At 40.6% G+C, this 24,979-nt stretch overlaps 1 protein-coding gene across 1 annotated transcript in view; it reads right to left on the reverse strand.

Annotated features, from left to right (window-relative positions):
* Window positions 1-24,979, reverse strand: part of CNTNAP5 (contactin associated protein family member 5) — a 724,101-nt gene that overhangs the window by 556,784 nt on the left and 142,338 nt on the right. Inside the window, exon 2 of the mRNA XM_087819922.1 lies at window positions 6,208-6,312. Coding sequence (XP_087676048.1) covers window positions 6,208-6,312 — 105 coding nt within the window. The remainder of the gene's footprint in view (window positions 1-6,207; window positions 6,313-24,979) is intronic.

A 24,979-nucleotide genomic window follows, 5' to 3' on the forward strand; every position in this document is an offset into this window, starting at 1 on the left:
TCCTTTAGAGAGCTCTGCTCCTGTTCACTCCATCAAGACATCTTTGATGTTTCAACTCCAGCTGGGAAATATAGTCTTCACTGCAAAGGGAAAGTGAACTTCTGGAACTAGAGGGAGCTGACTTGCAGAGGGAGAAGCCCCAGCCCCAGTCCCCTATTGGTTTCTCCTCATGCAAATAAGGACTCCAAATTCTTCTACTTTGGTCCCAAAAGCACTGTCCTGATTCATCAGAGTGGGGCCACCCTGATTGGTCAATGAAGATGCTAATGGGGATATAGCTGTACAACTTCAATTGTATGGGGAAAGCCTCACTTCTGTTGGTTGAAACAGGATTCCAGGAGCTCTTTTGGAAGGGCGGACTCAGGCAGCAGGGACGCTGTGCAGGCGGGCGCTTCAGGGCAGGCTTCTCCCTGAAGCACAGCTTGTGTGAGCGGCCCCTGGTTATCAGTGGCTCTTAGGCCCCGTTTGCAAACTGGAGCCCAGTTGGACATCAGGAGCCTTTCTTTTTTGTGTTTTTTTTTGTTTTGTTAATTTATCGTTATTGTTGACAGTATTACACATGTCCTCTTTTTTTCCCCATTGACCCCTTCTACCTTGTACCTGCCCTCTCACCCCTTCCCTCCAGGCCTTCCCCCCACTATTGTCTGTGTCCATGAGTTATGGATATACTCATATAAGTTCTTTGGTTGATCTCTTCCCAATCACTGACCCACCCCCACCTTCCTTCTGAGATTCATTAGTCTGTTCTGTGCTTCTATGTCTCTGGATCTATTTTGTTCATTGGTTTATTTTGTTCATTATATTCCACATATGAGTGAGATCGTGTGATAATTGTCTTTCTCTGACTGGCTTATTCCACTTAGCATAATACTCTCTAGGTCCCTCCATAAATATATTTTTTCTTGGGGTCAGCAGTGCATTATTTGTTGTATGCTGCTAGGCAAAAGCTGATAACAGAAGTATAAGCAGCTGGGCACACCATCCAACCATTCAGGGAAAAGCTAAACCTGGCCGTGACAGCACAGAGTAGGGTTTCTTTAGCACCTACTGTGAATTTTGTTTAAAAAACTATATGGGGAATTCAAATCAAAAGCATGATGTTCTTTTAAATCTCCCCATATGTCTGAGAGTATCCTAGATTTCAAACTATGTGTAATAGTTTGCACTTTGAGGTATGTTTCATGTCTTTTGTCTTTAAAATAAAGAGGAAGTTTTCAAGGAAGTCATGTAGAACAGGAATATTCATTAGATGGGACTACTATTACCTCTCAGCCATTTCAGAGGAGACAGAACATGTCTGTTTTTAGGAGAAAAATGAATAAAAAGTTTTCATTTTTTCCTAAATTTCTGATTTTTATATTTAGAAAACCCCTAGAATCAATCTGTTCTTAATAACATTTACATAATTATTTTATTATAATATATACTATATATGCATATATTCTATATATGTATTATGTGTGCATAAGTATATATATTATTATATGCATTCATATATACATATATACATATATTTATGCATATACACATTCTATTACATATGGATGTATATGAATTTTCAACCCTGTATATATGCACCTTTTTCTATATAGAATTCTGACTCTGTATATATCTAACCACATATATATATATATTTAACTTACTCTATATAACCTACTGTATGTATATATACACATGCACATCATTTATATTTATGTATATAACAAAATACTAAGGTCACTATTACTACTACTAAGTTAGTTATTAATTGCATAGTAATTTACATTATACATGTAAATGATTTTTTCACCTTATTTTTTAATTTCAGTTTACATCAGTATTATTCTGTATTAGTTTCAGGTGTACAGCATAGTGGTCAGGCAATCACATACTTTGCAAAGTGTTCCCCTGATATTTGAAGTACCCCCCGGGCACCATACATTGTTATTACAATTTCATCGACTATATTTCTTATGCTTTACCTTACATTCCTGTGGTCATTTTGTAACTACTAATCTGTACTTCCTAATCCCTTCTCCTCTTTCACCCAGCCCCCCAAGCTCCCTCCCCTCTGGTAAACTTCAATCTACTCTAACAGACTGTATCTATGAGTCTGTTTCTATTATGCTGGTTTGTTTGTTTGTTTATCTTTAGATTCCACATATAAGTGAAATCATATGGTATTGGTCTTTTTCCCCTGACTTATTTCACTTAGCGTAATACCCTCTAGCTTCATTCATGCTGTTGTAAATGGTAAGATTCCATTCTTTTTTATGGCTAAGTAATATTTCATTGTATACATGCACAACTGCTTTTTTAACCACTTGTCTATTGATGGCACTTGAGTTTCTTCCAGATCTTGGCTATTGTAAATAACACTGCAATAAACATAAGGGTACATATGTCCTTCCAAATTAGTACATATTTCTCCGAATATATACCCAGAGGTGAAATTTCTGGGCCATAGGCCTTTTAATTTTTAATTTTGGAGGACCCTCCATTATATCTGATTGTGGTTTTAATTTACATTTCCCTGATGATTAGTAATATTTTCATACATTTTTGGGCCAGCTGTATGTACTCTTTGGGTAAGTGTCTATTCAGGTTCTCTGTCCTCTGCCCATTTTTTAATTTTATTTTTTCTTTTTGGTATTGAGTTGCATGAGTTCTTGATAAAGTTTGGATATTAACCCCTTATCGAATATATTATTGGCCAATATTTTCTTCCATTTAGTAGGTTGTCTTTTTGTTTTATTGATGTTTCCTTTTGCTGTGTAAAACTTTTTAATTTGATGTAATCCCATTTGTTTATTTTTTCCTTTTGTTTCCCTTGCCAGACAATATATATTAGAAAAAAATACTGTTAAGAGAGAAATATGAGAGATTTTACTGCCTATGTTTTCTTTTAAGAGTTTTAGGATTTTGAGTCTTACATTTAAGTCTTTAATCCATTCTGAGTTTATTCTTGTATATGTTGTAAGAAGGTGTTCTAGCTTTATTTTTTTGCACATACTGTCCAATTTTCTCAACACCATTTATTGAATAGATTATCTTTACCCATTGTATGTTGTTCCCTCCTTTGTCATATACAGGGCTGGGCAAAAGTAAGTTTACAGTTGTAATACAAATAAATAATACAATAATTAATAAATAATAATACAAGAATAAACTGTGTTTTGCATACTAACAACTGTAAAACTACGTTTGCCACCCCAGTATTAATTGACCATATAGGCATGGGTTTATATCTGGGCTCTCTATTCTATTCCACTGATTTCTGTGACTGATTTTGGGCTAGAAACTTGCTGTTTTGATTATTTTAGCCTTGTAGTATACTGTTTTACAGTTAGGGTGGTTCCTCCAACTTTGTTCTTCTTTCTCAAGACTGCTGTGGCTATTCTGTGCCTTTTGTGGTTCCACATAAATTTTTGGATTATTTGTTTTAGTTCTGCAAAAAACACCATTGGTGCATAGGATTTGCTCCTGTTTTTCTCAACTATGGGTCCTGTTCTAGCACAGTGTCTGACACATAACAAGTGCTCAATAAATATTTATAGAAGGATTTGTTATTCATAAATGCATTCGATCTAGTGGTTTGCAAGCCTTGTTGCATTTTGAAATCATCTGGAAAGCTTGTATTTATTTACTTTACCTGTATCTGTGTTTGGGTCCCATTCCAGACAATTAATTCAGAATAGCTGGGAGATGGGCTCAGGCACTGCCACTGGTGAAGCTGTCTGAGTGACTCAAACGCACGAGGCTTGGATGAGAAATTGTTATCTGATATCTCCTAGCGTCTGTGCTTATTTCTTACTGAGAGCCATGCCTGGGCCTGGTGAATGGAGGGGAGGCTGTCATTCCTGGGAGCTATGCTAAGACATGAGCTGTAGGCCAATGCATCCAAACTCTATGACCGTGTCTCCTGCAGGGCCTTCCTAGTTTAGACTCTGGTTGGGAGAAGAAAGAGAAGCTCTGCATACACTGTGACGACCTTGGGCTCAGGCCCCCAGACTCTCCTGTCATCAGGACAATTGTAATAAACTGGATCAGAGACACTTGTGCCTGTTAATATTTGTTTATTATGGGAGGAGCTGGGCTATGATCAGGCTCGCAGATTCCCCAGAACCTGCTGAGGAACTACAAGGCGGTGATAATGTTCTAACACTACACATTTGGGTGGGATGAGACAAATTCTGGCTCTAGATGCCCTGTTGGAGATGGCATCAAAATCTACCAACATGAGCCCTGGCAGGGGTGCTCAGTTGGTTAAAGTACACCAAGGTTATGGGTTCAATCCCTGGTCAGTGTACATACAAGAATCAACCAATGAATGCATAAATAAGTGGAATGACATATCTCTCTCTCTTTCTCTCACTTTCCCTCTCCCTCTCTCTCTCAAATCAATCAATAAATAAAACGTTTTTAAAAAATCTGCCAACCAGTGGTTTTTCCTGAAATGACAAGTGGAATTCCCTGTTCCAGAGAAATTCTTGACCCTGCAGAGATGGAACTTTTTCTAAACGCAAGTCTGGTCTCATTCTATACATAATACTGCAAGGCAGGACCCATTGGTCCACTTTACAGATTGAGACCTGAAGTGGGGAGCAGGAAGGGGCATGCAGCCAGCACTGGAACCCTGGCTGATAGTTTCCAGGCCTCTTCATTTTTTATTTTATTTATTTTTACCTGAGTTAGTGAATTAGTTTGCTGATGTGGTTGTAAGGAGCAAAACCTCTTATGCAGATAACTAAGATTTGAATCCAAGCATTTCCCTCTCTTAACTCTGATTTTAGGCAAGTTATGAAATTTCTCTGAGATCAAGAACTCTGCCTGAAGGTAAAAAGTAATAATGTTTACTTATTGTGTCTTTGTGAAGACTGTGTGCCTTAACACAGATAAAACACCTTATAAGGGTTTTGTACAGAGTATTCAGCAAAAGACAGTGTTAGGAAAAGATCATTATTAATACTTTTCTGCTGGGTCTATAATTGGCCAGTCTTTTTTCTTTAAAATAATATTCTTAAATTCCTGCCTCAACAAAGCCATAAACTTGCTAACTTCTAAATTATTGATCCCATTAAATAAAAAACCTATGAAACATGGTATGAAACAAACAACAAATATAAAAATTAAAAAATGCAAATCAATATCACAATTGATAAAGATTCTAAGTTATCAATTAAAATGTTAGCAGTTTAAATCATTCTACACTCTACAAAAGCAATGTCAATAATGGAATAACCAATTAGAAATTATACCAGAATGCAAAGATAGTTCAACATTGGAAAACTTACTAATGTGATCAGCCTCATTTATCATGTCAAAATATAGCTAAGAGTAATTAGTATAACTTCTAATAGATCAGTGCACCTACTGAAATTGCATACAAAATTATTTCTCAACACAGCAATGAGTTTATAACATTCCTTAAATATACAAATGTGAAATATTAAAAAATTAAAAATTTAAAAAATCAACTATATAATTATATATATATGTAAAAGTAAAAGCCAATATCAAAATCTGATTTAAAATATGTGTGTTTTACATCTAACATCATATTTTTAAAAGAAATTTCACATAAGAGACTAGTTAAGGGGTGTCTGCTCTTATTTTTGTCACACATTGTAGGTACACACTCAGCATTTAACTGTGGGTATCTCTAGCTGGTAGGATTTTATATATATATATATATATATATATATATATATATATATATATATATGTGTGTGTGTGTGTGTGTGTGTGTGTGTGTGTGTGTACATATATATGTGTGTGTGTGTATATATATATTCTTACTTTTACTCAATAGCATTTAACATTTTTTAAAAAACAACATTATTTTTATTGTAAAAATTAAACTAATCATAAGAAAGTCTTGGTTGATTTCATTCATATTTATTATAAGCATGCTATAGTAATAATAATATATTTTGGTAGCTATTTGTGTAACACACATGGAAACATTAAAAATAAAGCAAGGTTTTTTAATACTTTCTCAAAGGCCTCTCATGATAATCAAGGAGGAATATGTGGGTTGGGGGAACAAGAATCAGCATAACTGGAATATCCATTTTGTGCTGGGAGACGTGCTTCATCCCACTGTGGCCCCTCTCCCGCTGAGCACTGCTCTTGTCCAGGATCTCTGCATGGAGGTGTGCTTTCCTCCATGTACCCAGGGCATGCTTGCTGAGCACTGTGCTTTAGAAAATCAGTCACCCTACTCACCAACTCTCCGGTTGAGCTGAGCTGGGCTGTGCGTTCCAGTGAGGTCTGAGGAACTGGAAAATGCCATTGGAGAAAGCAGGGAAGCTAGTGGGTCATCACAGTTGTCTGAAACAACAGGAGAGAAAGAGCAACTGCTATTAGCGAGATGGCATTGCTCATCACTTACTAACACCTGCTCTGAACAAGGCCAACACTCCTTGTTTCCATGTGCTATTTCACCTTCTCCTCACAACAACCTTGAGGAACATTCATGGATTTCCTTAACAGGCAGGGAAACTGAAGTTCAGAGATGTTATTTTGTCCAAGATCACAAGGCTAGAAAACAGCGTGGCCAGAATGCTCACCCAGATTTGCCTCACTGAAAAGCCAAACTCTCCACCCATTCCTTGAATCACTGCTTGAGCAAAGCCTCAAGTTGCAGCTATTGAGCTTATTCCATAAGAAGGAAGAATATTAAAGGAAGAAACATTGTCGAGCTACTCTCGATATTCAGGCCCTAAAGCCCCTTGTAATAATTGTATCTAGAGGGACAGAATAATTAAGAATATCTCACTCCCAGTTGTGTGAAAGTCTTTGAAAATTGAGTTTCTAGTTTTAATAATTTATTTCTGTTGCACAAAGTAATAGAGAATGGTCCTGGTCCTATACAATCTTTAATGTGATATCCATTTCAGTAAGCACCCTTCCAGCCTCCTCTAATTTTGGTAAGTATGCTTTCTACAGTGTCTTTGATGCAGCCACAATGGGAAGGTGTGTTCTTGACAACACAGCTGTGTTCTGCCAGATTGACTCTTATGCCCTGACCACCCACTCATGTAGAGAATGCTGCTCTACATAGCATACTGGTCATCTAAAGTTAAGTAGTTTTTTATCCACTTGTGCATATCTTCCAACAAGTGGCTTGCTCTTTGTGGAGCCTTAGCAAAGTATCTGGTACACATAGGCTTTTCATAAAGTCTTACTGAAAGAATGATATGGTGAGTGAAGGAAGAAAAGCACTCACATAACAGTGCAAAACTTCCTTCCTGAAATCTAGACATACTTTAGCCAAAACAAATTCGAAATGTGTTATTCAGTTTAAAGGTAAATTTCATGGCATTAAAGGCTCTCATAAAGAATTGATTTGGCATTTTTAAATAAAAGGCACATAGCATTATGAGGCTGATTGTCCAGAAAATTCTGAGGGAGTGGTATTTCATCTAATTGCAGGAAAATTAGTGAGAAACATAAGGATTAATTTGTCTGTTTGTTAAATGTGTTTAAAAAATCAACTGGCAAAGCATATTTGGAGTTTTTCCCCAACACAAATATTTGAAAAATATTTTGAGGTCTTTGACAAACACAAGACAGAGCCAGATCCTCACCAAGGAGAGAGGGGGAAACCACAACAAGGGCCTCAGCAGACAGGGCCATTCCTGAACAGAGAGGGAAGCCGGGCACTTCTCTCTGGGCCTAAAGGCAGCTGAGGGAAGCCCCCCACCCCCAAGGCACTTGTTTGGAGAAGCAAATCTTTTACACTATTTATACATTGGGAAACAACTTAAACATAATGCAAATCTTGTATTTGCGTACACCTGTTTTGCCATCAGAAAACAGTACGTGAATGCAGAGAATTGGAACTGAGCCCCAGGAAAGCTCCATGCACACGCGCACACCAGCACACATGACAGACACCATGAAGTGTCCCATTCCCATGTGTAGCCACAGTTACCCTCTGACTTCAAATAGCACTGCTCCCACCACCTGCCCATAACTGACAACCCTTCACAATACTCCCACAAGCAAACTCAAGACCTTTTGAAGGTAAAATATCATATTTATTATAGCATTTCTATGTTTCTTTAAGCATATAACATGTATAAAACTGCTCTAGCTTTTTCATTACGTTCTTAGCATCTCTTATGTGTCACTGTTAACATTTTTTAGTATTATGATCCTTACCCTATTTTCCCCTAAGTAGAACTAGAAGTGATCCAATCATTTCAATGTAATTCAGTCCAACAAGCACTTATAAGAGCTTACTTTATGTTTGAACTTGGTTAGGGATTGAGAATAGATCTGAGTAAAATGAAGTGTCATAACTCAAGAAGTTCCTAGACTATTGAGAAATATAGAGATGTAGAGAAGTAAATAAACTGATGAGAAAGTTTAGGAGAGTTTCAACAAAGTCACATCCAAGCCCAAGCCGGTGAAACAGGCACCTCACTATCCAGACAACCAGCTCTCTTCTGCCTCCTCGAGCCCTGGGCAGCCCCCTCGTTCACAAGGCGCTGGCACAGGGGGAGTTTCCAACACCAGCTGCCACTGCCCACTGCCCATTTCTTCCTCTGAAACACCCTTACCCAGATCTAAGTTTGTGGCATCAATATTTCCCCTTTGGAAGCCAGTAAATCCTTTGAAACAACCTGTGCTAAGGGAAGGATCCAGAGCAGGTCCCTCAGGACACCTTTCCTCATGGGCCCCGTGCATCGGAGCAGTGGCTGTCGGAGACCAGGTCTGATAATTCGCTCTCTTATTCCTAAAATGGATAAGAGTGGGGAAATTTCAGATCAGGAGAAAGGTCTCCTGGTTCCAGCCAACAGGCAGTTCCCTCTGTCAACTCCACGTCACTTACACACACTTGATGTCACCTAAACTGAGAATAGGCCAGCCCTCTAATTAAATTACCCATAGTCATTGGGAATTAATAAAGTGTCCATATCACCATTCTAAATCCCAAAGCGCCCATTATTTTTAGACATCTTATTCTTAAAGCAGAAAAGAGATGGGCTAGCTTAAATGAGAACGATGATTTGTTTGTCGTTTTCACTTTGTTCTTAATTCATGATGGGACAGTGTGGGTAGTGGAAAGCCTCAGGAGGGCCCGAAGTAGAAGATGCCCCTTCTAGGCTGATTATTCCGTTGTCTTGGTGACTCCAGGTAACACTCAAATGCACCAAGCACTATCTCCATTCTCGCAGGGAGTCGTCTCTCCCGCACGCGGCCGTAGAATCATTTTACAGTGGAAAGAGAACAGATAGGACCCACCCCCCACCCCCCTTTAAGAAAAAAGCACAGAATGAGAACAGGAGGCAGCGTATGAACCGTCTGTAAATCTGCTGCAATCAAAAGCTACCACTTCCCCCTCCGTGATTGGCAGCCCTGGGGAGCCTGGGCCAACATCGCACCAAACACATGGCTGGGAAGCAGGGAATCAAAGCCCCATCTGCTCCACCTGCAGGCTTTAAATAATCAATTCCAGGTTGTCATCACATTTTAGTCTCCACTCCCACCTCAGCCTCTGACAGTGTGTCTGCACAAAGCTAAGTTCATCAGTCAGCTCCTCTAAAAGTGTGCCTGGATGTTTATCTGTATTTATGTGAGGGGAGGGAAAGGGTGAGGAAATTTGGGTAGGGAGAGAGATGATTGAAGTTCAGGAAAAAAATACCTAGGGACTAAAACTTCGGTTTCCAATTCAACGCATAACCTGAGACAGACCATAACGATTTTCCCAAGGATCATTTTCCAAAAATGAACCACACTTCACAAATACATAATGCATTAGCATAGGAGAATATTTTCAAACTATGCTTTTAAAAAGCCCATTCATGGACCTTTTTTCTAAAAGATTTGTTGCAAAAGCAGATGAAGTTACAAGGCTATTTAAAGAATGCTAACCCAATTCACAACTTTCCTGCCATCTTTGCTGGTTTCCTTGATAACAAAGGCCACCTCCTGCCCCACCTGCCCCCAGGCAGATAAAGATCCAGGCCTTTGGGTGTGATGGGAGCACCTCATCTACTCCCATTCTGTAGCTTTTGGACAAGCCCAGTCCTATTTGAAAATGCCTTAGCCTTAGGTTCATAGACTAAGAGGATACCAGCAGATGGTACTAGACTTAATGTGATGAGCACAGAGTAATGGATACAAATGTCAAATTACAATGTTGTATACCTGAAACTAATATGTCAGCTGTCCATTAATGAATAATAATTTTAAAAAATTACGAGAAGGAACCTCTGAAATTGTGGAATTCAAGCCCTTCACATTGCGAATGAGAATCTCAGAGTTTAGAGAGATAGAAGGACTGCCCAGGATTATCCAGTTGATTAGTGGACTAGCATGGACCAAAATTCTGGTTTCCTCCCTCCAGGTGGTGACCACTGGCTCAGAGCTGCCTGCCGCCTGTGCATAAGCTTGGTAGCCATTAGTTATGCCTTCTTCACAAGGTTTGTTTTAACGGTTTGACTATTTTTTTCTGCAAAAGAAAGATAAAGTCTTATTTTGGGGATAACAAAACAGTGTATAGTTTTCAAAAGAATTTGAAATTCTTCTCTATTTTTCTTGCTTTGCTGATCTCTTCTTTTAACTCTCTCTTACCCACCAAAAACCCAACTGACCAAACAAACAAAAACAAATAACTAAAGGAAGGAAGAAAGGAAAAAAAGTAGCCCAGCTGGGCGTGGCTCAGTGGTTGAGCATCGACTTAGGATCCAGGAGATCGGGGTTCAATTCCTGGTCAGGGCACATGCCCAGGTTGCGGGCTTCATCAATGACTCTCTCATCATTGATGTTTCTATCTTCCTCTCTCCCTCTCCTTTCCTCTCTCTGAAATCAATAAAGATATGTTTTTTTTAAAAAAAAAAAAGAAAAAAAAAGTAAAAAGAGAAAAAGAAAAGTAACTTATTGTTTTCTTCCTAATATTTATATGGATATTCAAATCAAGCATGATATTTGATATTTTCAATCTAAATAACTAGGAATAATTTGTTCTACTCTAATGTACAGTTAAATACTAAGGCCTTCTATCACATTAATTAAAAATTAAAGCACAAAAAAAATTCTGAGTAAATAGGATATTTACACAGCTTCTTAAAAATTATCATTGACTCTTTAAAATGATTATACTTAAAGTAACATTTTTGTTGCCAACATCTATTTTTTTAATTATTATTAAAATACTAGTAGATCTACACATGGTCCTGAAGTTAAATTGCAAACATGGACTTCATTGCCACAATAGATTATCTGTATATGGGGATTTAGAGCCTAAAAGACTGACTTGTATTTATAGGAGAAATAAAGTTACTCTTAGCATTGCAAGTGTAATGGTCCACTTTTCACAAAGGACATAAAACATGCATTTTGTGTAGTGCCTGCAACAGTGTTAGAAGTGACAACTCATGCTTTTAGCTTCACTTATTTTTTGTCCTCGTGTTACTTATAATTTCACTTAGCAAACTACAAAAACAAATGCTTTAATATGACTCTTGAATATGACCCTGTCCCCGTTTTCCACCATGAAATCCTAAAAGATAAATTACATTCTCTTGAGCAGAGTAAGAAATACGGCTCTCTCAATGAGACATGAAAAGAAGGTTAAATCTTCTCAATCCCGAGGTCATCTCCAAATTCAGGCGGCACACTAGGCTTTTATTAAGTGGAATTAAAGTCACAGATGCAACCTCTGAGCTCTAGAAGCCTAGTGTCGACTTTGGGGTAAAGTTAACCCAGATATTTTTAAAAGCACTTTATGTTTATGAACAGTTGTGAATAAAAACCCTGTGACTTGGGGTGCAGGGGTCCCAGCTCCTTCTCCCTTCATCTGTGTTTCAGATTCCTCAGTTGGACATGCCAGGGGTTATTGTTCATTTATTCAGCCAACAGTCTTTAACTGAGCACATTCTAGGTGTCAGGACTTCTATCAGGTTTTAAAGATAATGGAAGCAATTGTGGCAAATTTCTCAAACATAGTGGAGATGGACACCCCGCCCCCCAATGCCCTCCACCCACTGACAGGGGATGGACAGAGGGGGTGCAGCGCCCAAAAGCTGAGTTGGTTCTGCCTAAGGATTAGGGCTGTGGGAATATTTCCAGGCCTTTTAAACAATCTTATGTGAGATTTTAGGAAAGATTTGATGTGGCAGAAATGACCTGTGCTTCTAGTGGCATCATAATTGGACCGGATAAGTCCAGTAGTGGTGCAGAGCCCTGTCTAGCTCTCAGCGGTCACTGCAGCAGGGCAGGGGGAGCCCATCACCTGTATTATATGGAGCAGGAAAATAAAAGTTCCTTTTCCACTTTCCACTCCAGTCAGGGTCTACACAGGGCTTTTAACCAAAGTCCCTGTAACTATTTGTACATCCTCTGTCTGAAAATCTGCTTCAAATCCCTGGAATGATGGCAGGGTCAGTCTCCTGTTTGACTACCATTGTGAGTTTAGTTCTTTCTTTCTTCGATTTTCAAGAACACCTGACCATGGATGTGACACAAAAAGCCCAGACTCAATGGCTCCAAACACACTCCTAAATTACTTTTCTCTCAGATTAACCACCCCATCCCACAGCCTGTCTCCCCATCCTGCCTCTGGTGATACTTTTTTTAAAATTCTCAGGCTAGAAATATTTATTTATTTTTCTATTTAAATCTAATTCATCAATGACAATCTAATTTAATGAATGTTTCTTAAACTTCTTTTAAGTGAAGTATACAATGTGCTAATTATCTGGGGAATATAAATCATCATGTTGATTAAGGATTTTTTTACTCTTGTAGTTAGTATCTAGGACTATGTGTATGTTCAATAAATATTTTTTTCAAATTAAAGGGTAAAAGATATAAGTCCTACCTTGGAGTGTTGTTTAGAACCGTCTCTCAGATTTACACTTACTTTTTTTTCACCCTCACTACCTGATCTTAGTTCAGGCTTTTCGAATATCATATGCCTTCAGTTTACCACTGAGCTTTACTCTCATTAGACCGTCCTTTCTAACCCCCTGCTTTTCAGATGTTTCTTTCCCAAAAACTTACTAGGGACGTCAGCCCTACATTAGACTTCCAGAGGTGCCATCATGAAGCTAAAAGAACAATGTGACTTATTAGCATACAACACATCCAAGCAGAGCTTAAGGCCAGGGTGTCATTGATAGGATAACAGGCTTGTCAGTCAGAGTGAGGTCCAACAAGCAGAGGTCAGAAATGAGGGGCCTGTTGTTAGAATCAACTTCAATCAGAGGCTAGGAGCATGCTCACCCCCAGAAAAAACACCACTCAGACAGTGTCTGAACACAAATATGCTAAAGCTACTAAACCTTTAGGATTATGAACATGCCTTCATAGCTTAACTGGATTAGCTAGAAGACAAGAAATTTTTCATGGTAGAAAAGGTAAGAGTCAATAAATAAAAATAATTTGAAATTTCTGGAATATGAGCAGGTGAGAGTGGTGGCTAAGTTACTTTGGATGGTGTTAGAAGAAACTGATAAGAAAAAATTAAATGTTTGAAAAAATAAAATTTTACCTATTTAAAAATTTTCGCTAAATTTAACATTTTTTTTATGCACCCTGGTGTCCCTCTTCCCATCCCCATCCATCAACATAATTAAAAAGCACAATGTTAAGTCAGTTTTAGGATTTACTTGCTTTTTGAGCAAAGCTAAATAAATGGAAGAAATGGATGTACAGAATGTTAAGATTTGGAAAATATGAAATAAGATAAAGTTTTTGAAAGTTAAAAGTAGAGATGACTCTTTTACTTTAAGAAATTCCTGGAGAGTATTATGCTAAGTGAAATAAACCAGTCAGAGAAAGACAAGTGTCACATGATCTCACTCATATGTGGAATCTACTGAATAAAATAAACTGTCACTATCAAACAAAATAGATCCAGAAACATAGAAGCATGAAACAGACTGAAGAATCTCAGAGGAAAGGGAAGGGAAGGGGAGAGATTAACCAAAGACCTTATATGCATATATGCATAGCCCATGGACACAGACATTGTGGTGAAGGCCTGGGGCTGGGGGCTGATGCCGGGTGGAAGGGATCAAAGGGGGGAAAAAGGGGGTATCTGTAATACTTTCAGCAATAAAGATAAATTTTAAAAAAGCATATTGCTTAAATAATTATGAATGGAATATTGAAATGTAGGAAAGGAGACAAGTGAATAATTGTAAAAATAGCTTCTGTCATCTCAGCGCTCATCTGAGTTGAGAATCTTTTCCAGAGCCTTGTCTTCCTCAGCAGGTATCTATTTATTCTTTTTAACACACTGGAGCTGAACTTCCAACAGCTAACCATGGCCCTGCATTGAGTGGAGCTAAATTACACAGAAAACCCTGATCACTCAAAAAGCTATGCTCTTAAAGTGCAGCTCAGTCAGTCCACATGTATCCATAAACCCACTTCCTCTTTCATAGGTCTAGGTGTAAAGTTCCCAAAGGAAACACTACAATCTCTGGGTGTCATCAATCTGCTCATTGGAATTTAGAAAAAAAAAAAAGCCTAATTAAAAAGATAACTATGAATTGGGGACTGGCTGATAGCACAGCCCATTGAGGTGAACACCAACCATTTATGAGGGATGAGACAAACATATGCTGATAATTTGAACAAATACCAGCCTTTATTGGTATTTATAGATGAAAAACTAAAGCCAACCCAAAGACAGAAACAGTAGTCTTTCAGTATTCTAATCTGGCTGTGTGTGTGTGTTTCTGGACCAGATGAAGGCTATAGTATATTTGGAAAGAGCCCACACTTTGGGTTTGAGCCCAGTGTGAATTCAGATCGTGAATCTGCAGCTTACTAATCATATGTCTTTTGAAAGTTATTTAATCTCAGCCTTCTCTATGTGTAATAGGGATAATAACTAATTATAGGCTGGTTATGAGAATAAAAAGACAATACATTTAAAACATTTAACCTGATGATTGGCACATAACTGGACATATGTTAATTTTCCTGTTTTCTGTCATTCTTTCTTCTCAGATTCAAGCTCATCACCTCTAGTTCTAGCTGATGCCTTTGGAAAGTGACATTTCTGGTGTCTTCTGCTGTGCCTTTTAGACTTTGCCCTCCACATGGTGTAAACAGCTTCTTTATCAGCTCTTCAGCGTTCATAGGATAATTCTGTACCCAGAGCTGTTCTGCTTGCGCATAACAAGCTCCAAGACCAAGCACAGCACACTTTCTCCGTTTTATCACAGTTTTTCTTGTATTCAGTAAACAGTTCTGGAGCACAGTGTTCCAGGCATCAGGCTGGTCTGCTGCACAGACGGACGGGCTGTCTGAAGGGGGACAGACGCACATGGCAAGGGGTGAGGCTGCTTGGAGCTTTGTCTAGACTTATATTTGATTTACTTAAAGAATACTGACATATTAAAATAGGGCCTGCCATGGTTGTGTTTTTAGATTTTAACCTTAAAATGTTGAGAAACGCTGCTCTGGGTGAGAAAGTCACACCAATTTGTATTTTAGGGCTTTGTCTGATTTCATTGTGGAGAAAGGGGCAGGCGTGTGTGTGGTAAACGTCTGTGGGAAGGTGGAGGTTGGGTAGTGAGGGTGAAAGTTAGTGGAAGGTCTACCCAATCAAGGCCTTTAGAAAGAGTAAAAGAAAAAAACAAAAAGGCTGGGACCAAAGGATGGCATTTGGGATGGAGAGAAGGTGAGGAGATCTAGTTATATAAGAATCATCATTGCCGGGTGAATGGAAAGGGAGGTAAGAACGGAGAACACCCTCAGCTGTCTGGTTTGAAAGACTCTCTATTATGTTATGCTAGAGCCTGGAGAAGCTTCACATCATTTTTCTAAATTGAAAAATTAAAGTCAAGCAAAACAGAGGTGATGAAGGCCCCACATGACAGTGATTTCTGAGTTATAGCTACCTCCTGGCGCCCCTTTTAGGTACTGTGAGTGTTGTCACGGGACTGAGCTCTGTGCACGGGCGCGTGGAAGACGGCAAGCCCATGCAGCTGCGAAGGGACCCAGCCGCACCTGCCCAGAGAGCGGTGGGTGTTCATACATAGCACGGCCACAGGCGCTATATTCAGGAATAAAGCAACGTCACAGGGCCCGGAGTAGGGAGCCCCTCGTGCCTCCGAAGGAAATTCTAGTTCCTCACTTCTGCATACTCCTCCGTGGTTGTTTTTCGGTTATTTCTTCCCTGCTGACGCTCCTCATTTCCCCGTCTGTGCTCAGACCAGCCCATTAGTCGCGGCCTTCCGGGCCTGCTGCATCCCCTCTGTGCCATCGCCTTTGCCCGCATGCGAGTGCCCCCGCCTCGGGTCCTCCTGCCCACCCGCCGACTCTTGGGCGCCGTGCAGGGCTGCCGAGGCCGCCGGGCCTCCCCAGGGGGCTTTTCTGCTCCCCCTCCCAGGAGGCCCGCCCGGGGAGGGTCTGGCCTGGGTGCTGTGGCGCACCCTGGACCTCTAGCTCTCCCAGAGCTGGGGACCACATCGCACTTCGGATTGTTACTGCCCCTCACAGCGGCGATCACAGAGCAGCCGCTCAATAATGGTCTGAGTAGAACTCTAGGAAGACGGGGGACAGGCCTCAGCTGGCGTTAGACCCCTGGGAGGGTCGGGCGGCTTCCCGACTCCGAGATGTCGGCCGCTGCAAGGAGGCCCGTTCGCCCCTAGTCACAGAAGGGAGTGAAATCAAGACGGAGCATTTGGAGACAGCTTTGATGAGATAATCACTGTTTTTACACATGTGTTTTATCTAAATACCTTCTTTACTGATCTTTAGAAAAAGCCTCTCAGGCAGGTAGGGCAGCCATGGTGTCTGAGATGACAAGGACACAGTGATCGATGTCCCCGAGCGCGGCCTGAGAGGCAAAGGCACCTGCCCTCCAGGACTGTTCCAGCCTCAGGCGCCCCCCCTCTGCGGGTAAAGAAACGCGGCTCTGAGGGGGCTGAGGGCAAGCCTGGGAGCATGAGGGCAGCCTGGCTGTAAGGCCAAGGACGGTGACCGCGCAGGTGGAATGGGAAGGCCACAGCGGCGGCGCCGTCACTGTTTGGACATTCGGTTGTTCTGTTGGCTGACTTGGCAAATTTGGGCAAATCCATTCCCTTCTCTGTGCTGCAGTTTCCATCCTGGAAAATGGGGCTGATGGTGCCTGTTCTCTACAGGGGACAGTGACAAATGAAGATTGTTATGAACCACCAGCAGAGAGAATGGTGCTTGGCACACAGAATGGGCTCAGTTAATGGTAACTACAGCATTGCGATTATCCAACAGGCCTCTGTAAAGATTTTTGAGTAAGGAAATGATGTTTAGAGAGTGCATAAATTTGAATCCTAACCTTGTCAAGTGAAACGAATTCAGCTCCCTTAATTTTTAATGATCCCTTAATGATCAACCCCCTTAATATTTCATGAGGCCTCTCTGGGCCTGTCTTTCTGTGTTTTGGAAGGGGAACTAGGCAGGGGTGGCCCATAAACTGGCCTGGGTGGTCCCCATAACCAGCTGGTTCCCTTTAATGGATGATGGATGGTTCTGCCTTATGCATTTAGTCTCTTCTAAAAAGACTGTTCTCACTGAAGGGAGTGGATCAGGGAGAGTGCAGGGCCAAATCCCAAATCCTACCCTTTGTTTCTGGCATTCTTTTGTATGCTATTACTCATGTAAATTTATCCAAAAATGTCACTAGAAAAAAGACCTAAGCTTATTGCATGCAGATAAATATTATTGATTATTTTATAATTATTTATAAAATAATATTTATAAATATTATTAACTATTCTGAGATCTTCACATCATCGAATTTCAGGTATGGAAATGCTACCTTTTATATAACTCATAAAAAAAAATCCTGGGTATAATTTACTGGGTGAAGCTGTGGTTGCCGTTTGTTATAGCTCTGTACACGAGAGGATGTCTCTCTGAAGCACAAGGGAGGGCTGGCCTCTGGCAGACTGTCCACACCACCCATTGTTTGTGTGTCCAGAGAGCTTCCCTGTCTGACAGCAAGTGTGTTCCCACGGGACTCTATAAAATGACCTAGCAGCACTCAAATGTAATGATTTTTTGAGACATTTCAGGCCTCCAGATAATGATTTTTTGGGGACAGGCTAAAAATAAAAGTCTGTTCCAGGCAAAATGCTTCAGCATGTTCTACTTTCACTGTAAAATGCTCTTTTTGCTCATCCTGAATTTAACTGTGATTCTTAAGCAAACGCTAGCTGTGGCTATGAAGACATAAAATGCTATAAATGTTATATGGACATGTCCAGGTATTTGGTGCCATAATTTAAAAGCATCAATAAAGCTTGAGTTGTATTCAGAGTTTGCAAATCCGTCATGGTCAGATGGGTTCAATTCCTATTTTTCCCATACCCAACCCTTCAAATTATGCAAGAACAGATTAAACATAGCAGGGAAATACATTGTACTGTGTTCGCTAAATATCTCCCATTTTGGAGGAAATCTTTAACAATCAAATAACATGAGGAAAGACATACTGGAAAGCAATTATTACCTCGGGGAAATTTCATTTCATTGCTGAAGACAGAAGTGGTATATTTCAAAACTGTGAGCAAAGATTAATGGAGATGAAGGGAGTGGTAACTGCGCGTGAACCAAGATATTTAAATTTAATGTCATTGTAAAACAGGAGAAGTCATCATTTCAAGTCTCCATAACCTCCAACTGAAATGCATTCATTGCTATTTTTCTTCATTCCCCCCTAACATTGTACTTTGCAAGTTGAACGGGCCTGACAAGGAGTTGGTTTGAAAGCAAAGGGTTCTTTTCCTGAACAAGGTTAAGTTTAGCTTTGATGGCAGCACAGCCTGGAAATCTCCTGCCAAGCATTTCCTCCGGGCAAGAAGGCAGAGGATTTTCAATTCGCTGTCAGCTTTAGTTCCACCTCCAGTGGTTAGGAGTCAAGCCTTGGAAGAGAAGACAGAATGAAGAAATAAATCCTTTAATGCATAGCATTGGTTTGAGAGCTTCAAACAGAATTTTGGTGAGCGGGTCACAGAGTCTAGCTCTTCAGATAATGTGTGAGGAAGGCATTCCTAAGTGTACTAGGAAAATGGGAATGCATGCTATCAGATACTAAATATTACATTTGTCAGGGAGACTTAGACTGAGCCTACATGAGTACTGAGAAGTTGAAAATATGTAGTCATTCGCTCATGTTTGATATCTATTGATATTTGCCAAGGTAGTATTTTTTTCCTGCTGTGTGTGTGCCTTACAAGAGGTGAACCTGGTGGAATTCCTCCTCTGATCATTTCCCTGCTCTACTTCACCCCATTCTAGACCCTTGTGTCTTCTGCCGCTGAGGATGGCCAGGTACCCGCTTTTGATATCCTGGGGTACGCCCTGGAATAGTTCCTCTTAACCTTATGGAGAGGGTGAATCACAGGGGCGTCTTGATCGAGTGCAGAGTCTTATTCAGGGTCCAGCTCCCAAGTCTCCTGTTCTGTAGTCAGTGAGCCACACTTGCATCAGCAAATCCTTGCAACACTGGGCCTTTCTCTTCTAGCTTTCTCTCCATTTACTATTTCATGTAACTGCCCCTACTGGCCCAACACAGACCTCTGGGGCCTTAAATAGCCTTAGAGGGAGCACACAGCTGGAGACTGACAAAGCTGTCCCAGCCCCAGGGCAGAGAAAAAAGTGATGACAGGCAATGACAAGGGAGGTAATCAGTGAGGCCATTCTATGGACAGAGCTTCCCTTCCTATAACACAGTGTATTGCAGTGTAGGCCAGTGTATTCCCTTTCATTTGCTATAACTGCTATCATTACAATAGCACAGCATCTACTGAACTTTGAGGAAGGACCACTGGGATGAATGACTTACATAAATTAACTCATAGGCTCTCCCTAATACTAATTATGAGTCAAGTATTATAACCCTGGTTTTATAAGGGGCTTTTAAGGAATCGGGCCAAGGTCATGGAGCTGGGTGTGGCACTAGATCTGTCCAATGCCTACTAGCTTTTCTACCTTATCACCATTCTGCAGAAGTGACCTAGTTCACTTCAGTCCATTTTATTAATTTGCTCTCAGTCTCTTGACCCATCTTATAATCTTGGAAAATTTAGAAAAAATACAAGTGATTTCTACCTACACTCTGCCGATCACTATTACAATATATATCAAGGTTTAGCCAAATCAAACTTTAAGTTACCAAGCAAGGGCTAAATGTCCACCATTGAAATTCCAAAGGAAACTCCATCCAAACCCTTTTTGGGGATTTTATTACTGGAATTTGGAATTATCCCGAATGCACACAGGAGCCTATCTCCAAGATCTACAGCGCCATGTGACGCACGGGAGGTTCAAGGAAGATCTCTGGCTTAGGGTGAGGTCCACTTCCCTGCCTATGATCCTAAGGTTGCAACGCATTGGTTTCACCTTCCTGAAATGGGGACTTTTTTTCTCCTGTGAAACTGGAGATGTAAGTCTTCCTCCTCGTTGGACTGGGGTTGAGTAGGATTGGAGAGGGGCCCACAGGCAGATTCTCACATGCTGACAATGTTATTTTTCCTAAATTGAGGTGGAGAGCATATAGATTCATTTTTATTATTCATGTCTTCCACATAATTGATAAATGTTATTTTATACACTCTCAATTTAATAAAAATTATTTTAGAAGGGAAAAGAAAATATATAGTGTGTGAATGAAAACATATGAATTATTTGGAACTGATTTAGGAACAAGAGACACTGTGTACATGCCATTTATCCAGACCGCTTACCATCTCTGAGGTGTGTGAACACTGCTTGTCCCATGGCCGAGTGATGTTGGGAAAAGGGTTGAAGCTGAATCTTTAAGAAAAGTCAACATTGTCCCCAAGGCATGGGGCAGGGGAAGGGCAAAAGCAGATGAAAGTCTGCAGATTTTATATGACTTTTGAGACCAAGGCATTATGGATAACCTTGTGTGACCCTCAACCATCATGGTGTGCTTCTTTGGCATTTTACAAATTTTTTAATTAATTACTTAATTTATTAACATTATAATTTCTTTTAATTAATCTCTATAATATATTTTGTGAGTATTTTTTTAAGTCTTTATTGACTTCAGAGAGAGGAAAGGAGAGGGAGAGAGAGAGTTGAAACATCAATGATGAGAGAATCATTGATTGGCTGCCTCTTGAATGCTCCGCATTGGGGATCGAGCTGGCAATCAGGCCATGTGCCTTGACCAGGAATCAAACCTTGATCTCCTGGATCCTAGGTTGATGCTCCACCACTGAGCCACTTGAGCAGAGCATTTTGTGAGTATTTTATTGTAGGAACAGTAATGCTAACCTAGGTGCTTTGGGGTTCAAGACAACACCTTGTTAGTACTTCCATAAAATATGCTATAATCCTGTGGCAACAGGCGTCTCCGCCCATAAGTATGGGTTAGTGAGTACATCATCTTTGAGTGGAAATATGGAGAACGATATGAATGAGGAACTGCTCCTCATACAAACTATTAATAATACTTAAATGGTCATGGAAAAATAAAATAAAGTAATTTTTTTAAAAAAGAGTTCTACTGTGTACCCATCCTATTTTTTTTAAATTAAGCTTCTCACCCTCAAAATAACCTATCAAGATATCTTTATTGTACGATGAAGAACTTTAGGCTGGCAAAGTTTAAGTAATTTGCCTACCATGTGGGACATCCAAGACATGAATCCCAAACCCACTCCAGTCCCTTGCTTTTAATAAGTGCAACATGCTTTTTCTTCCAACACTTTTTCTTGTAAGACAGAGCTCCATTTCTTTTTATCAGAGCTAAAATCTTGTACAATGTAAGCTGTGTTGCTTGACAACTGTCTTCTCCCTTTGGGCCTTTTTAAAATCATTATTTCCTGATCAAGAAGAAAAAAATGCTGCTATTTTTATCTAGTGTCATTTATTTTTCAAAAGAAGGGCAGCAGAAATCACTTAGCACGAATTCCTTGACTCCCTGCCACAAGTGTGGATCCGCCAACCAGAGGCCCGCATTCCCTGCTAACTCGCAGCCGGCGGTTGGCTGCACTGTACCTCACTCCTGAGAAGTCGTGAGCACACTGAGGTCTCTTATTCAAGACCGTAGCTCGTGTGCCCTTGTTTAGAAAAAAGAAATTGGACTTAAGTACAGAGTCTTGAGCTAATGATGTTCCTTATTTCTAGTTCCATATTCGTCAATTTCTTCTCCCCTCTCCCACCTTGTATTCGCTTTTGTAAAACCTCACTCTCTTCTCCTTTCCTTACAGCAATATTCATATGTGATAATATGCACACTTTTCTTTGTAGTCCTGCTAGGTGGTTTTTCTGTGTAGTCCTGCTAGGTGCACACTATGTGTGTATATTTTTTAAAGTTCCTTGTCATGGAATTTTATTATATAGAATGGACAAACTATCTCAGGCCAAACCCAGACAAATGCCTGTGTTTATAACTGGCATTTTATTGGTTTGCAGGCACAGCCATCCATCGGGGCCATGCCCATGGGACAGCTTCCTGCTGCAAAGGGAGAGCAGGGCAGTGGAGAGAGGGCCCTCTGGCTCACAAAGCCAGCCTTGCTTCCTCTCAAGCCCTTACAAACAGGTCTGCAAACCGCTGCCCTGAGGCACTCACTGGCCAGGTTTTGTACATCTGTTCTCCCAGGGAGGAGCGCGAGTCTCTCCCAAGTTCCTAACTTGGAAACACTAAAGTGAGAATTTTTAGGAGCATCGCTCCAGGGACTCCTGCGAGACTCCCTCCAGGACACAGGCACAAGACAAGAGTGAAGGTCACAGCAGAGTGAGTGTTCCCATGTGCAGTCAGCAGCTCCCCCTCAGAGTCACCAGCCAGCACTGTCCCCACTCCTCCAGCCCACCTCTGGGCCTCACTCAGTGTGTGCTTCCCACAGGACTGTCGATAGGCCACAGTTCATGATCACACGGGCATGACTAACTTTTAAACACATTCAGCTTCTCTCCAGATACTTTTATGTTCCTGAATTATTTCTTCTGAGAGTGGAAATGATTTATATTTGGCCTATTTCCATTGAGGCAGTTGTCCCTTTAGTCAGTATTTTTGGTGTAAGATCTTTAGATATTATAGCAACAATCTCTTACTGAATTGGGACACTTCAGATAACTTCTGCTATGCTGTGTCCGATGTGAAAAGAAATCCTTTTAGGAGAATGGATGCTGAATTAATGGAGGTATATTATTTTTATAGTATGATTATATTATATGTTATATATAATCATATATAATTGCATTACTTGTATTATATTATGTATATAATATATGTTATATATTTATATAATCTATATCATTTTTTTATATTATTGTGATAAAGTTATACCAAAAATGATTCTAAGTAAATCTTTTCAGAGATATGCTTGTATTTTCAGATAATATAGCTACTTTACTAGCTTAATACTTGGATGTAAACTACCTTTACATACTTGAGATCACTCAACAGCTTCTGAATGAAGCACACAGAGGCCAGTGGATGCATACTTTTCAAAAGATTGCATGTTCGCAACCACAGAACTGACTAGACACAGCAGTGTGTGAGGGACTTGCTCATACCTGTAATATGTGCAGCTTGGGCTTCATTACATCTCTGACAGCTGGCTGCTCCTGCTTGTGCGCCTCTGGAGCTGGCTGCACCATCGGGGACAGTGTGAAGAGTGAGCACGTGCCAAGTGTTGGCAAGGCTCTATAGCACAGAGAACAAAACTAGAGCGGCCAGGAGGCCATTTGAATGAAGAGATGCTACAGCAGCTGTGTCCTGGAAGTCATAAAGGGATCTGGACTTCCTTGCAGGCTTGGGGTGAGTAAGAGGCGGGGCCATCAGCACTGAATGGGCACAGGCTATGGCCAGAGAGATGAGAGCTGAGGACAAGCCCTGGAACTGGAGACAGCATGAGGGCCACCCCCTCCCTGTCTCCTGCTGGCCTCTCTTCTCCTGATTGCCGGGGCTGAGGTGTGGCCGCCCAAACTGTCCTTCCCCTTCATCTCCTCCTTCCACACCCTCCCTTCTCTCCCAAGGTACATATCAACCATCCGCTGAACAGCCAAAGCTCAGGTCTGAGATCCAGAGGGTTTAACAAGGGTTGGTTTAAAAATAAGTGTCTCAACTTTGATGAATGGGCAGTTGAACAGGAAAAAAAAAATCATCAGTGTAAAATGGGGATCCCACATGTCCAGTGAGGCGTTGTTTTCCAAGGGAAAGGGGAGTAGCTTGGTGTTTTTCTAAATCTTAACACAGTGTTTGCTTTTCAAAACTAAGGTTGCCAAACTAAAACTTCAGAGACATTTCTTTTTTCATGTCAAATAAAATTCCATTTACATTCATACTTAAAACAACCTGTTCTTGAGACATTTCCTTCACTCCACAAATCTCTCTTGTGTACCCGCATAGCCCAGGCTCATATGAGCATCTGTGATTGGAAGAGGCACAGATCCCTGCCCTGGACAATCCCAACCCCAGTGGAGAAAGACCACACACAGGGACATTATGCATAATGTAAAGTTACCATGAGTTATGGGTGGAATTGTGTCCCTGCAACAAAAATGTTTAAGTCCTAACCTGCAGTACCTGAGCATGTAGACTTGTTTGGAAATCTGGGTCTTTGCAGATTTTATTTAATTAGGTTAAGATGAGGTCATTGGAAAGGGTGGATCTCAATCCAATATGACCCGGGTCCTTCTAAACAGAGGGAAATTTGGACACTGACACAGATACACATAAAAATGCCATGTGCTGACACAGAGACAAGACATCATGTGAAGACTGAGGCACAGACTGAGTTATGCTCCCCTGAGCCAAGGAAGGCCTGCAGCTGTCTGAAGCTAGGACAAGGCAAGAAGCATTCTCCCCTGGAGACCTCAGAGAAAGCAAGGACTGCTTAAACCTTAGTTTCAAATATTTAACCTCCAGAACTGTGAGACAATACATTTCTGTTGCTTTAAGCCACCCAGTTTTGGATAATTTGTTATGGCAGCCTTAGGAAACACATGCGCCGTGCATGCTCAGAAATGATAAATACCACAAAACAAAGCAAACTACGGCAAGACCAGG

Source organism: Miniopterus natalensis, chromosome 8 (assembly GCF_054644295.1).
Source record: "Miniopterus natalensis isolate mMinNat1 chromosome 8, mMinNat1.hap1, whole genome shotgun sequence".
Classification (NCBI taxonomy): Eukaryota; Metazoa; Chordata; class Mammalia; order Chiroptera; family Miniopteridae; genus Miniopterus; species Miniopterus natalensis.